Here is a 15,740-nt window from a genome sequence, read left to right as displayed (position 1 = left end):
TTGTGGAAATGGGAAAATAGACCTACAGAATAGAACAAATTCAAATCAAATTCAAATTTTATTTCACATACACAGTCATACACAGTACGAAATGTAGTGAAATGCTTATACGACTGCCAGTGACCTAAAAGAGAATTAAAGCTTATAATAGAAATAAATATGAATAAAACAAATAAGATAGAAAAATTAAATAGAAAAAATTAAATTAAACTAGGAAAAATAGAACTAGAAATAGAAATAAAGTAACTTAAATATACACTTCTATCTTTGGTATAATATGGTTATAGTATAGTATATCGCGGCTGGAATTTTGTTTTACTAAATAATATTTATGCAGTATAATTAGGGCCTCTTATTTCTATTTACTTTAGGTTGTTGTTCTTGCAGTGTTACTGTGTGTGCTTTGCGATATCAGTCACATTCAAATGCAAATAATACACCCTCCTCAGGTGTGAATCAGCTGTTCTTACCCTTACACTCGGAGAAACTAAACTGCACCCCTCCCCACTGTGCATGGTTTCAGCAAACTGGGGAGGATCTTGGATCTTGCTTCAGGCCTCTTTTTAAATTTGTGTAAATTTAAAATCTTCTGGATTCTACATTCTAAAATTGACATTGACTTTAATTATTTTACAACATCATAACTTTTTGTTGTCATTGTGTGTGGACTTAAATAAAAGTAAAGTCTTAGAAAGGCTTATGTATCTTATATAGGTTTATTATATAGTTTTTGCCCATTAATCTGACAACACCTGTGACTCACCCACTGGCTACGCGGGTGTTACACATGATAAAATATAAAGGCTCACTGTGTTAAAATTTACTTTGCTTAAATTCGATGGAACTAAGAAACGCCTATATTTAAGTTTTAAATTTGTACTTTAATTTTACCACAGTGATGATAAATTCGTTTAATATTTCACTTGTATTTTATAAGGTTTTTGCCCGCGGTGGTACAGCGCAATGGGGGTGCTGGGATGTTAAAAAGTTTTCATTATTTATTAAAGAACATTATGATGATTATAACAGCCTACTGCATTCAATTCTTATAATAACGCAAAAACACATCGACATCTGCTGACGCAGTAGCACGTCCTGACAATGTTTTAATTTTTATTTTTATTTCATTTATTTCAGTTAAGTAATCTACTACAAATTTAAAGAATACAAAATTTAAGATGCGTAGCTTTTTTAATAACACATGATAAAATACAAAGGCTCACTGTGTTAACGTTTACTTTGCTTAAATTCAATCATAATAAGATTTACAGTGGTGTGAAAAACTATTTGCCCCCTTCCTGATTTCTTATTCTTTTGCATGTTTGTCACACAAAATGTTTCTGATCATCAAACACATTTAACTATTAGTCAAAGATAACACAAGTAAACACAAAATGCAGTCTTTAAATGATGGTTTTTATTATTTAGAGAGAAAAAAAATCCAAACGTACATGGCCCTGTGTGAAAAAGTAATTGCCCCCTGAACCTAATAACTGGTTGGGCCACCCTTAGCAGCAATAACTGCAATCAAGCATTTGCGATAACTTGCAACGAGTCTTTTACAGCGCTCTGGAGGAATTTTGGCCCACTCATCTTTGCAGAATTGTTGTAATTCAGCTTTATTTGAGGGTTTTCTAGCATGAACCGCCTTTTTAAGGTCATGCCACAACATCTCAATAGGATTCAGGTCAGGACTTTGACCAGGCCACTCCAAAGTCTTCATTTTGTTTTTCTTCAGCCATTCAGTGGTGGATTTGCTGGTGTGTTTTGGGTCATTGTCCTGCTGCAGCACCCAAGATCGCTTCAGCTTGAGTTGACAAACAGATGGCCAGACATTCTCCTTCAGGATTTTTTGGTAGACAGTAGAATTCATGGTTCCATCTATCACAGCAAGCCTTCCAGGTCCTGAAGCAGCAAAACAACCCCAGACCATCACACTACCACCACCATATTTTACTGTTGGTATGATGTTCTTTTTTTCAAATGCTGTGTTACTTTTACGCCAGATGTAACGGGACACGCACCTTCCAAAAAGTTCAACTTTTGTCTCGTCGGTCCACAAGGTATTTTCCCAAAAGTCTTGGCAATCATTGAGATGTTTTTTAGCAAAATTGAGACGAGCCTTAATGTTCTTTTTTCTTAAAAGTGGTTTGCGCCTTGGAAATCTGCCATGCAGGCCGTTTTTGCCCAGTCTCTTTCTTATGGTGAAGTTGTGAACACTGACCTTAATTGAGGCAAGTGAGGCCTGCAGTTCTTTAGATGTGGTCCTGGGGTCTTTTGTGGCCTCTCGCATGAGTTGTCTCTGCGCTCTTGGGGTAATTTTGGTCGGCTGGCCACTCCTGGGAAGGTTCACCACTGTTCCATGTTTTTGCCATTTGTGGATAATGGCTCTCACTGTGGTTTACTAGAGTTCCAAAGCTTTAGAAATGGATTTATAACCTTTACCAGACTGATAGATCTCAATTACTTTTGTTCTCATTTGTTGCTGAATTTCTTTGGATCTTGGCATGATGTCTAGCTTTTGAGGTGCTTTTGGTCTACTTCTCTGTGTCAGGTAGCTTCTATTTAAGTGATTTCTTGATTGAAACAGGTGTGGCAGTAATCAGGCCTGGGGGTGACTACAGAAATTGAACTCAGGTGTGATAAACCACAGTTAAGTTATTTTTTAACAAGGGGGGCAATGACTTTTTCACACAAGGCCATGTAGATTTGGATTTTTTTTTCTCTCCTAATAACGTAAACCTTCATTTAAAAACTGCATTTTATGTTCAATTATGTTATCTTTGACAAATAGTTAACGTTTTTTGATGAGCAGAAACATTTAAGTGTGACAAACATGCAAAAGAATAAGAAATCAGCCACACCACTGTAATTTAATTTAAATTCTACATTTGTACTGTAACTTTAATACTGTGATTATGAATTCGTTTAACTACAATATTTCACTTGATTTTATCCGCTACTACGTGCAGCTCTAACGGAGCGCCACTTAGCGGTAGAAGCCAGCAAACGCACAAACCTAAATGCTGCCACCGTGAGGCGTGGCGGTAAAACGAGAATACCGCATGAGTAACATCTATATATTTATTCTTGTTTTGACGCCGAGCCAACTGAGCCAGCGGTTTTTCTCTCTCTTGAGCTGTAAGCGTAAAGAACATTTTAATTTGTGTTTGTTTTAAAGCGCGTATGTACAGTTTCTTATAACGTGTGTGTGTGTGTGTATATATATATATATATATATATATATATATATATAGTGTGTGTGTATATAATAATACTATTACACCCAAAGAAAGATGCCCAGGGTCCCTGCTCATCTGCGTGAACGTGCATTTGCCATGTCCACACTGTGAGACGCCTAAGACAGCGCTACAGGGAGACAGGAAGGACAGCTGATCATCCTCGCAGTGGAAGACCATGTGTAACAACACCTACACAGAATCTGTACATCCGAATATCACACCTGCGTGACAGATACAGGATGGCCACAACAACTGCCCGAGTCACACCAGGAACACACAATCCCTCCATCAGTGCTCAGACTGTCCGCAATAGGCAATCCATAAGGAGGAGATGCACTGCAGTACTTCAAGCAGCTGGTGGCCACACCAGATACTGACTGGTACTTTTGATTTCGAGCCTCCCCTCATTCAGGGACACATTGTTAAACATTTTTAGTTTATGTCTTATGGTGTTGACTCTTTTAGTGTTCATACAAATATTTACACATTAAGTTTACTGAAAGTAAAAACAGCTGAAAGTCGGAGGACGTTTATTTTTTTGCTGAGTATATATTCACAATTATCTAATCAACCAATCACAAGGCAGTTGCTTTAAAGCATTTAGCGGTGTGGTCCTATCTCCTAAACTTCAAACTGAATGTCAGAATGGGAAAGAAAGGTAATTTAGGCAATTTTGTGTGTGACATGGTTGTTGGTGCCAGACAGGCCGGTCTGAGTATTTCACAATCTGCTCAGTTACTGGGATTTTTACGCACAACCATTTCTAGGGTTTACAATGAATGGTGTGAAAAGGGAAAAACATCCAGTATGCGGCAGTCCTGTGGACGAAAATGCCTTGTTGATGCTAGAGGTCACAGGAGAATAAGCCGACTGATTCAAGCTAATAAAAGAGCAACTTTGATTTAAAAAACCACTCGTTATAACCGAGGTATGCAGCAAAGCATTTGTGAAGCCACAACACGCACAACCCTGAGGCGGATGGGCCACAACAGCAGAAGACCCCACCGGGTACCACTCGTCTCCACTAAAAATAGGAAAAAGAGGCTACAATTTGCACAAGCTCACCAAAATTGGACAGTTGAAGACTGGAAAAATGTTGCCAGGTCTGATGAGTCTTGATTTCTGTTAAAACATTCAAATGGTAGAGTCAGAATTTGGCGTAAACAAAGAGAACATGGATCCATCATGCCTTGTTACCACTGTGCAGGCTGGTGGTGGAGGTGTGATGGTGTGGGGGATGTTTTCTTGGCACACTTTAGGCCCCTTAGTGCCAATTGGGCATCGTTTAAATGCCACGGGCTACCTGAGCATTGTTTTTGACCATGTCCATCCCTTTATGACCACCATGTATCCATCCTCTGGTGGCTACGTCCAGCAGGATAATGCACCATGTCACAAAGCTCGAATCATTTCAAATTGGTTTCTTGAACATGACAATGAGTTCACTGTACTAAAATGACCCCCATAGTCACCAGATCTCAACCCAATAGAGCATCTTTGGGATGTGGTGGAACGGGAGCTTCGTGCCCTGGATGTGCATCCCACAAATCTCCATTAACTGCAAAATGTATCCTATTAATATGGGCCAACATTTCTAAAGAATGCTTTCAGCACCACAAAGAAATTAAGGCAGTTCTGAAGGCGAAAGGGGGTCAAACCTTGTATTAGTATGGTGTTCCTAAGGACACTACTATATATGAGATGGACTTAAAGATCTAAAATTCATTCCAGATACACAATATTACCATTTCTCTCAAACATTGTTCACAAATCAGTCTAAATGTGTGATGCTGATCTGACATCATGAGTAGTGCACAGGTGTACCTTATACTGCCCACAATAAAAGGCCACCCTGGAATGTGCAGTTTTTTGCTTTATTGGGGGTCTGGGGACCGGTCAGTATCTGGTGTGACCACCATTTGCCTCATGCAGTGCAACACATCATCTTCGCATAGAGTTTATCCATCTCATGAAAAATCGGAACAGAAACAAAGGTGTTGCGTTTATATTTTTGTTGAGTGTGTATATATATATACTGTGTATATACACACACATTATATATTCTTCACCGTGCAAATACTGTCCACTGTACCTTACTTTACATTCCCCCACATCTGTGTCTTATTAGGGGCCCCCTTCAGCCCATACTGATGGTGCCTCAATGTCTAGCCCAGCCTTCATACACTGTCACATTCTATAATGTTTACGTTAGACAAACATCTAGATGTACAGCACTCACATACATATCAGGCTCATTAGTTAATGCTGATTATATCAATAGTGGGTACATTTTATTCTTTAATGGTAATTAAAATCATACCATACTTTTATACTGCGGATATAAGAAGACAAAATATTTAAGATGGCATAAAGTTATTAGATGTAACAGAAAGTAATTTCATGGCTCTAAGCCAAGGAAATTGAGTGGTCAAGATCCGCTTATAAGCACATACATTTTGACTGAAAGATAGATTGACAGATACGTACATACATAATTAATTGATTCTGCAGGCAATTCCCAGTACCCAGTAGTAGAGACAGTAACACCAATAGATGTCTGCTACTGTATATTTTACATATACACTGTGTGCACAATTATTAGTCCAGATAATTTTGACCAAATCACATTTTTTATGCATATTTTTTCAACTCCAGACTGTATAAACTTAAATGCTTATTGAATTGAAACACATCAGTTGATGTGTATTTGTGTAAGAAGGGAGGTTGTGGCCTTAGGAGATCATCACAATATCAAGGTGTGTGTGATCATTGGCCTCAGGAAAAAAGAGATTTAGCTGTTTCTGAAAAGTGAAGAATTGTTTGAAGTCTTCCAAAGGTCTTTCAAACTTTTGGTTGCGAATAGTTAACAGGGTCACAAGAAACGTGTTGAGAAAAAAGACGCAAATTAACTGCCAAAGATTTGGGAAGAATAAAATGTGAAGCTACCAGGAACGCATTATCCTCCAGTGCTGTCATATTCCAGAACTGCAACGTACCTGAAGTGCCCAGAAGTACAAAGTGTTCGGTGCTCATAGACATGGGCAAGGTAAGGAAGACTGAAACCCGACAACCACGGAACAAGACACAAGTTGTCTGACTGGGCCAAGAAATATTTGAAGATTTTTAAATGACTTTATGGACTGATGAGATAAGAGTGACAGTAATGGGCACAGAGGTCCACTTTGACCCAGACGAAAGCAAGGCAGTGATGGGATACTGGTATGGGCTGGTATTATTAAAGATCAGGTAGTTGGACCTTTTCAGGTTGAAGATGGATTCAAAATTAACTCCTTAACCTACTGCCAGCTTTTAGAGGACATGCAGTGGTCAGGAAAAAGTCTGCATCTTTTAAGACCATGATATTTATGCTGGACAATGCTCCATAACATGCATCAAAGTAATCCACTGCATGGCTAGATAGTAAAGGCCTTAAAAAAAAAAAGAATTACATGGCCCCTTTTCTTACCTGACCAAAACCCTATTGAGAACTTGCGGGCCCTTCCTAACTAGGCGATTTACAGGAAAGGAAACATTTACTCAAGTGCCTGGCAGGCTGTGGTTGAAAGAAGTAGAAGAAAAAAAAAAGTTAATCGTCAACATCAAAAAGAAACTGACAGACTCCATGAATAGAAGGCTTATGACAGACATAAAAGAAATTCTCCTAATATTTTCCTAAGAAAGCTCCAAAACCTTACTTTTCCTTTTTTAAATATTTGTTTGAGGTTTATTAACATTTTGAATTGACAGAGAGCACTGTAATTGTTCAATATATAAATTAATCCTCAAAAATACAACCTTCTTAATTGTGCACACAGTGTAGTCAATAGACAGAAATTACTAGTGCAATGTAAGAAAAAAAATAGAATATACACAAGAAACATATAAATAAAGCATATAAATGTCAAGTTAATAATTGAAATGAAGTTCATTGTAGTGCAATGTTGATGTGCAATTTTATGTTGCAATTTTTAGATAGGTGTTGAAAGGCCAAAGGGCTCTGGGGACAAAGGATTTCCACTGGACATACTCTTCTGTAGGCATAAAGTTTTGTGCAGTACAGATCTGGCCATTAAGAATGCATATTTCGAGAAAAGGGATCCCCTGACTTGCCACAGCTACGCGCGGCAAGCTGTAAAAATACCCTGCATTACCTGTAGGGGGCAGTCGTGTTTCAGTCTGAATTTATTGTGTGTCTACTGAAGTCAAAAATGTGTTCTCTCTTAGGCGCCCCATTGACAGCAAGCGACGGAGAGCTCATAAACATGTCGAGCTCAAACTGTAAATACTAATATATACATACATGCACACACATGACGCACACAGTGCATGCCCGGATAAATGGAAACTCTTATCTGTTGGGATTTATTTTAACTTTCTTTCAGTAGAAGAAAAATCCATTTTCTTCCTCAGCCTGTCGTTATGTGTGCGCGCGCATAATTTAACACCGTACCGGTTCACACACACTCTCTCTCTCTCGTTCAAATTTTTTTTTTAGGGCTAAGAAACAAAAAATTAGCATTTCTATTATTTCTTATGGGAAATTAAATTCGGTTTACTAATGTTTTGTAATTTGAGCCCACTTCCGGAATAAATTATGCTCGTAATCCAAGGTTCTCACTGTAACCCCCCCAACCACATTTCTTCCACAAAGTTGACAGTTGAGCACACTCCTTTCAGGTTCTGATAACGTGTTTAAGGATTCTTCAGTTCCAATAGTTTTCATGGTCATTGTGTGCACAAAGGTGGAACTTAAATGTAGTATGTATTTAGCGCAATTAAACACCATAACGTTAACTTTAAGCTACAACTAATAGCATTAATAATTGAATAAAGATAATCATGTGCAAAAAAAAAAAACATTTCAGGGTTACATGTTAACAGGGTGTGTGCCTGTGTGTGTGTGTGTGTGTGTGTGTGTGTGTAAGATGGCGACAGGTTCACCTGGGGGATGCCTCAACAAAATGTCTAAAATAACAGGAATTGTTTTAAGAAATTATCAATCCATAATTAAAATCTGAAACTATAGGGGCGGAGGATCCTTCAACTTCACAAATAGTTGTGGGTGGGGAAAAAAAGCATGAATAACCACAATAAGAGGGTAAATGATTGGTGACATTGCATAATTAAAAGTTGACAGTAAAAGAAAAATCACAGTTTGTTTAATAGTAAAAAGTGGTAAAAATGTTAGCCTTTTTAGGCTAACTCTAGCTCATTTACAGTATTCTTAATGTGGATTAGTAATAAGTATTATCACTGACAGTATTTTACTTTTAGAACATGATTTACAGGATTTATTCAAAAGGAATGGCATTTTACATTGGACTAAATAAATTCCTTAGTGCTAATTGTCAAAGGTTTTTTTGTTTGTATGTATGTATTTATCTGCCTTTTTTAAATAGTTTTTTTGTATGTTTTTAGGAAAATGGCAGAGAAACTAAAGGAGGAATTATCCATGGCAAGAATGAAAGCTTTGTCTGAGAGTCAAAAGGTGCTTGAGTTAGAAAGGAAACTCTTTGCGACAGAGACTGCTTTGAAGCAAGGGCGCATTGACATTATCAAGCTCCAAGTGAAAAATGAAGAGCTCCAGATGAAATATGAGCCTAATGGTAAAATAATACACACTATACCATAGCAGTAATCCCTCTTTATTTTAACATAGTGCTGAAAATTTATTTCAGAATTGTAGTTATTGAACTTTAGTTCTCATAGTTGCTGAAAACAGTCACTAGAAAGAAATCACTTCAAATGTACTTAAAAAATTATTGATACAACTTAGACCTGTGCCTAAACTGACATATTTATCAGATGCTGTGTGCTAAACATAACCTGCAGGCCTACCTCAACCTGCCTATACTTTACATAGCTATACACATTAAGCATTGCAATCTTTGTTATTCCTAGTCAGTGTTTAGTCCAGTCAGACCTGAAATCTATTTAAGTGGTTATTGCATAGCAGGCTGCTTAACCATATTTTAGAACATTTCATCAACTTAATTAGTAAGACAAGGCACTGTCTACGCGGGTAAATAACTATTATCCGCTGTTGGCTGCACTGTTTTTCCCCTTCAAGGCTGCTAAAAACTTTTTGCTCAGTATGAAGGTCGCACCAGTGTTATCATGGTGTTCGCAAGTGTTTTACAAGTGTTCATCAAGGGCCATCAAGAAGGAGCCAGCCACCCATAAATGTCAACAGCTTTGTCATCAGTTGTCACACTGCACCCTCCCCATAGTCCTGATCTTGCTCCATCAGACTTTCACTTGTTTGTTCCCCTGTAAACAGCCTTAAGAGGATGAAGATTTACACTTAAAGTACAGATAATTTTTGACTTACCCTCGTAGTTGTTTGTTGCATACAACATTCCTTTTCAAAACCATGGCTACGGAAATCCATTTTCTAAAATTCCCAACATAGAAATTATATGCAGGCTGTTGCTTCTGGAGACAGTTTGAAACTCTGTAGCAAGTTTTGCAGGAGAAGCACAATCCTGTAATGGAAGTTTGCATGAGCAAGGTATGTTTAGCAGGGCAGTACATTTCCCAAACTAACTTTGCGTTCTGTGACATTTAAAGTCACTGACTTCAGTATCTATTGTACTGCCAATGCTTGTCTATGGATATGGTTGTGGCTTAAACACCTTAACTTAATAATTAGTGCAGTTTTCTTCATTGTATTTATGAACTTTGCAAGTCCACTAGTTTGTAAACAAACATTTTACAAACAAATGTATGCTTGTAAGTAACTATAAATTTGCTTTCCACAGAAGCGAATAAGACACAGGCTCAAAAGTGCAAGAGGGAGAAATTCCCAATAAACTTACCTCATGGATCTGACCATAGCAGCATGGACATTCCAGGCATGAAAGCTGAATCAAGGAAGAAGGCTATGGATGAAGAAGTCCACCCTTGTCTAAATAAGAATGAAATCGTGACCCCAGTACACTTATCCCAAACCCTAAGCTCTAGCTCTAGCTCTGGCTTGCTTTGTGACACTAAATATGTTCGCATTTCTGAAAACACCCCAATTTCTCCTTTTGATTCTTCAAGGTAAATAGCTTACTTTGTTTAAAAATATTAAATGGTGTGGTTTTTTTTTTGTTTTTTTTGTAACAGTGAAGATGCTTTAAAACAGTAAACAGTTACATGGCTGACAATGTCAAAAATAATTATACACGCAACGTGAAATCAACGATAAAACAAGCTGCATAATCAAATCAAGTAAACAAATTATTCGAGTATACTCAATATAATGAACTGTTTTTTATTTTTAATTTTTTTTTTTTTAAGATCTCTATTTTGCATCCCTTCCCCGGGGGTATGAGCGGGTTGCCGTTTACTTACTTTTTATCTTTAGTGGTAAGGGTGAGGCAAAACATTGTTACTTTTTTTTTTTTTTACATTCTACTATCGCCTCTTCAAGCAAAACGGTGTCATCCTCTCTCCAGTTTCACTTTCATTTTGAAATCATTTTAATCAGATTATAACAGTCCTACACAGCTCTATTATTGAGACTTGAAACAGTTTGATTAGAATAACTAGAATAATTAGAATAATAAGTTTTGTCTGTGTGCATAAAGCTTTCACATAACTGCCATTGATTTCACCATTTCACTTTTTTACTGTTTCAAAACTAAAACTAACTGTCTAAACTAAAACTAAACTGTCTTCAAAAACCTGTCAAAACTACAACACCCACTATGTGTTGCCCGGAATGTGCAGCCTACTTTTCGGCTCTCAGTGTCATAAGTAACGCCACACACTTTCCTTTGTGCAGAAAAAAAAAGGTTCCTATTTTTTTCTCCTCACTGGAAAAAAAACTAGGAAGCTTCCTAAATAACATTTATGTAAACAAAAATAAATGAACTTTTGAGCCTGATACCTACGAGTGATTCATATAAATTCTTAATAATGCATTCATACTGTTTTACGTTTTAATATAAAAACAGACCATCTCCAAATGTTTCACACATACAGTAGATTTATGCATTATTTTTTTTTATTCTGGTTCTTCTTTATGATTACTAAATTCAGTAAGGAAAAACATTAACTTCAACATAACCAAATTTATGCAGACTTCACTGAAATGCCCATGATTGCTTGTCTCATTCAACAGCATGCAAAGACCAAAATGCATATTAAGTTATCATTCTACTGGTGGCAGCCCTCTACATAAATTATAAATATATAATTAATTAATATATAGATAGATAAATAAATAAATGAATAACTTATTTCCTTTTTTTTTACTTAACTTTTTACCTTTTAGATCTTCAGTGAAAGAATATATCAGCACACCCAAGCCTGAAATGCTAGAAAAGGATGAGAAAAAGGACAACCGAACATCTGAATGGTGCAAGAAGTATGAAGCACCTGTCCATGTTGATTCAGAAAATACCATGGAAAGACAGTGTGCCCAACAGTAGTAATCACATGTTTGTTAATGTTCACAGTTTAACTTCTTGTTACACAATAAATGTTTTGTGAAAATAACTTGTACTGTATCTATGTATGCCTGTCTCTCTGATTTATATACATTTAGGGATTTTGCAGATGGCCTTATCCAGAGCTTACATTTTTTTAAGGGGTAATGGGCAAGGGGCTTGCTCAAGGCCCCAACAGGGATAACTTGGTGGTTGTGGGATTTAAACCTGGGACCTTTCAAAGCATAGTCCAATGCCTTAACTATTGAGCTACCCCTGACCCACATACACACATATGTACATACTGTACACACACAAAAAATTACACAATCCTAAGTTTCCTGGGATAGGCTCCAGGCACCCTGTAACCCTGTATAAAAAAATTAAATAAATTGGTATAGACAATGAGAGTGAGACTGAATTCTTTAAAATAACCTTCTGCTTTGATGACAGCTTTGCACACACTTGGCCTTCTCCCAGGCAACCTTATGAGGTAGTCCCTGGAATGGTTTTCCAACAGCCTTGAAGGAGTTCCCAGAGGTGTTTTTATATTTGTTACTGCGTTTCTTTCATTTTCCAGTCCCAACTTATCCGAAACCATCTCAACTAGATTTAGATTTGATGATTGTGGGGACCAAGTCTCTGATGCAGTACACTCCTAGTGGTGTGTATCATTGTCCTAAACAGATGATGGTCCCACTTTTACTTATCAGACCAAATCACAGCTTTCCACTGATTTAATGTCCATTCTTTCTATTATATTGGCTTAAAAGAGTCTCTTCTGCTTGTTGTTTTTCTGAAGTAATGGTTTCTTTGCCACAATTTGACTACAATTTTGAAGACCTGATTTGCTTTTTGCAGGAAATAAGGAGTTCATTTTTAAGGCCTTGTTCACACGGGTGTTAAATTTTTGGATAAAGGAAACGTGTTGCGTTTTGTAGTGGCGCTTGATTGACTTCTACACCGGCGTTTGTTTGTCTCTGTCTAACGTTAGCCTGCAGCCCAAATTGTAGTTTGTGTGTTAACCTGTGGAGGCAGTGTTTTGAACACCAAGAAAAAGCTGCATGCAACGTTTTTTTAATGCCAGACAAACGCACGTCACCAAAGCCAGTGTAAACACACTCATTGACTCCTAGAAAACACTCGCTGCTTGATCCACGCTCATCAGACGCTACAAACACAAGAAAAACGCTCCATTTTAACGCCCGTGTGAACAAGGCCTAAAAGCCAGTGTTTATTTAGCATTGGAGAGCTGCTGGATCTATCAGAAAGTAAGTGTTTCAATGGAGTCACTGACAGGCTGCTTAGCATCACCAGTATCATAAAGAATGCTCCCATTGGCAAACGAAGTCCAACACACATGAATTACATTTAAACTGAGACCATGGCCACAGGATGTCATGGGCAGAGGTGGAAGGTAATATTTACTTCATTACTGTACTTTATTAAGTACATGTTTCACATATCTGTATTTTACTTCACTATATCTTACAACAAATATATCTACTCCTACTTAACTACATTTCTGCATTGTGTTGCCTTACATAACCACAGTCATCAGTAGTATGTGAAGCGGGCCACCTGCTGACTATTATGCATAACTGCATGACTCGAGTATTTTTTGCAATGAAAATTGCGAGCTTATACAAGCGTTATACTTTTGATTTGTATGTTAATTTTACTTTTAAAATTAAAAAGTACTTTTGTACTGTTACAAAAAAACGTACTGTAAATAGATGACTTCTACTTTTACTTAAGTAATATTTGATTTAGTAATTTTCTACTTTTACTCAAGTACAGAATTGTGTACTTTGCCCCCGTCTGCATATAAGTAATATGACGGCTAAAAATTATTTTTCAGAAAAATTAACAGCTGTGCAGAAACAGTAGCATTCAAACAATATTATATGCTAATATAATTATTAGGGAATGGTAACTCGCACACATCTTAATAGCCCTCTCCTGATGGAGATTTCTGCAGAGTGTTACACTCTAAAAAATAAAACTGCTGTACTCAATTTTTTTGGTAAAACATTTTTACACTTAAAAATATTGAGTAAATATAAAAAAATATAAAAATCATGTAAAATATACTTCATGAGTTGAGTACAAGTCAGTAAAAAAATTAAGTAGACCTGAATAACTATATTTAGTACAATGATGTACAAAATTGAGTAAATGTAATGAAAATTAGAAGTTAATGAAAAGTAAAAATGAGTAAAATAATTGAGTAGATATAAATGAAATGGAAGGTAGAAGATACTGAAAATGATACTATTATTTAATAAACAAATGTGCTACATTTACTAAATATTTTAACTGAATGAAAGAAACAATACACACATTTTCATTGTAATTAAACATTTATTTGCCAAATTTGACAAGACATGAAGTCTAAACTCAACCTGGTTTACTTTGCAAATGACATGTAACAAGATCATAAACAAAGAGCTGAATTTATGTTATTAGTAAACAGTTTCAGAAACAATACTCCTGCCACAAGTATTATACAGTTAACACATGGAAAGTAGACTTTTGTATTAGAATCTAATGAGTCACATTTTACATCTGAAAGATTGCACACCTTCACACTTCAGTTTCCTGCAAACTGTGGGATCCATACAAATGTGTGTGCAGACCTTCTCAAATCTTAAAGAAGCAACGACAGTCTAAATGAAGACAGGACACAACAGTACCATGCTTCACTCGGTAATGATCGAAATTCCTTTTGATGATACGACAAATGTGCAGAGCTTACACCGTTATCCCATAAACTGGCACCTGAAAAAGGAACAATAGTATACAAGTAAGTACAAGTGTGACTGTTACTGTAAAGTCTACCAGACTGGTAAAATAGTACTCCCGTTAAAATACATACTTTTTGGACTAATAGTCTATTTCTATCTTTGATTCAATGGTTACACATTTAATACTTCTGTAACATTTAAAAAAGTTGACATTTACCTCCTGTTTTATCTCTATTCAACTTCTCTTCATTAGTGGTGTTGGTGCTGTGAAAGAGATATAGAAAATATATAACATGTTTCACACAAACACACAAAATCAATCAGTTTTAGTTTATTTTACTTACATATCAGAACATACATAACATTGTAAATATAAATATTTAAATTTCATATTACTTTCTCCCAATTCTAATTCTGAGAGAAATGTTGTATTTTCACTAAATCTTTATATTTCATAGCTTTAGTTATTAGTACAGTACTTAGCACTTTTATTTATAACATCTGCTGCTGCGTGCTCAGTGTTTAATCATGTTAAAAATACTCATATACAGTAACGTATAAAACAGTACCAGAGTCCGGACACTGCACCTCATTTCTGCTGTTTAAACCTGCTTTGTTCTGAGTTTCCTCCTTAAAGTGTCGGAGTGACCGAGCAGACTCGCGGTTCAGTGTGTGAGGTGGACCGGTGCTGTGTCGAAGTTGGTTCCCCCATCAGGATGCGTTTTTTTAGCCCCACCCCCGTGAAATCGGCACAGGGAACGCGCATTTAGGAGAAGGCTCGCCCGCGAAGGGTTATGCGCGGACCAGTGAAGTTCTACGGAGCGCGGTAAAGGCCAAACAGGACATTGTTAGCGTTTTTTAATCCCCTGACGAACTCTAGCCATCAGGATGTGTTTCCCTTGTTATCTTGGACATATTTATGATGAACCTCGGCTGAGTCACTTGTAGGCTATAAACATGTCAGTACATGCGTTGTATTGTTTATATTTAATCACTGGTATACACTACCCATGATTTGTTTATGCTATTAAAAAAAAAAATTCAGTATATATTTAATATAAAGAAATGGACCACTACGAGTGCTTATTTCTTTCATTTGCATTTTGCGTTTATTCATATAGATGTGACCTAGTGAATTGACATCACGCGGATAAAATCCTTATTATCTCGCATAATAATAATAACTAGAGAGGTACATTTCCTGAAGAAAATGTGAGTGGTGCTTGCCGTGGCGAAACTCTGGCCCTCCATATCCCTACGACAATGGGATCTTGATAGCAACATGCTAATATAGCTAGCATCAAGCTAGCACCATGCTAATCAGCTAAACATCG

At 36.8% G+C, this 15,740-nt stretch overlaps 1 protein-coding gene and 1 long non-coding RNA gene across 3 annotated transcripts in view; one reads left to right on the top strand and one right to left on the bottom strand.

Moving 5' to 3' along the window:
- The window catches only part of spdl1 (spindle apparatus coiled-coil protein 1), a 111,384-nt gene extending 99,328 nt beyond the window's left edge, over positions 1-12,056 (top strand). For both annotated transcript variants that reach the window (XM_053505756.1, XM_053505755.1), the window contains 3 exons: positions 8,661-8,848; positions 10,004-10,286; positions 11,506-12,056. In XM_053505756.1, coding sequence (XP_053361731.1) covers positions 8,661-8,848; positions 10,004-10,286; positions 11,506-11,662 — 628 coding nt within the window. In that variant the 3' untranslated portion in view covers positions 11,663-12,056. The remainder of the gene's footprint in view (positions 1-8,660; positions 8,849-10,003; positions 10,287-11,505) is intronic.
- Positions 12,057-14,035: 1,979 nt separating this feature from the next.
- LOC128532295 (uncharacterized) lies at positions 14,036-15,199 on the bottom strand. The gene is made up of 3 exons (XR_008361280.1): positions 14,995-15,199; positions 14,624-14,670; positions 14,036-14,440 (listed from the first exon to the last, which is right to left on the bottom strand). It is a non-coding gene; the product is annotated as an uncharacterized LOC128532295 (long non-coding RNA).
- Positions 15,200-15,740: the final 541 nt, after the last annotated feature.

Source organism: Clarias gariepinus, chromosome 10 (assembly GCF_024256425.1).
Source record: "Clarias gariepinus isolate MV-2021 ecotype Netherlands chromosome 10, CGAR_prim_01v2, whole genome shotgun sequence".
In the NCBI taxonomy this organism is placed as follows: domain Eukaryota; kingdom Metazoa; phylum Chordata; class Actinopteri; order Siluriformes; family Clariidae; genus Clarias; species Clarias gariepinus.
Note: the sequence above shows the minus strand (reverse complement) of the source record. Positions and strands in the feature narration are given on the sequence as shown.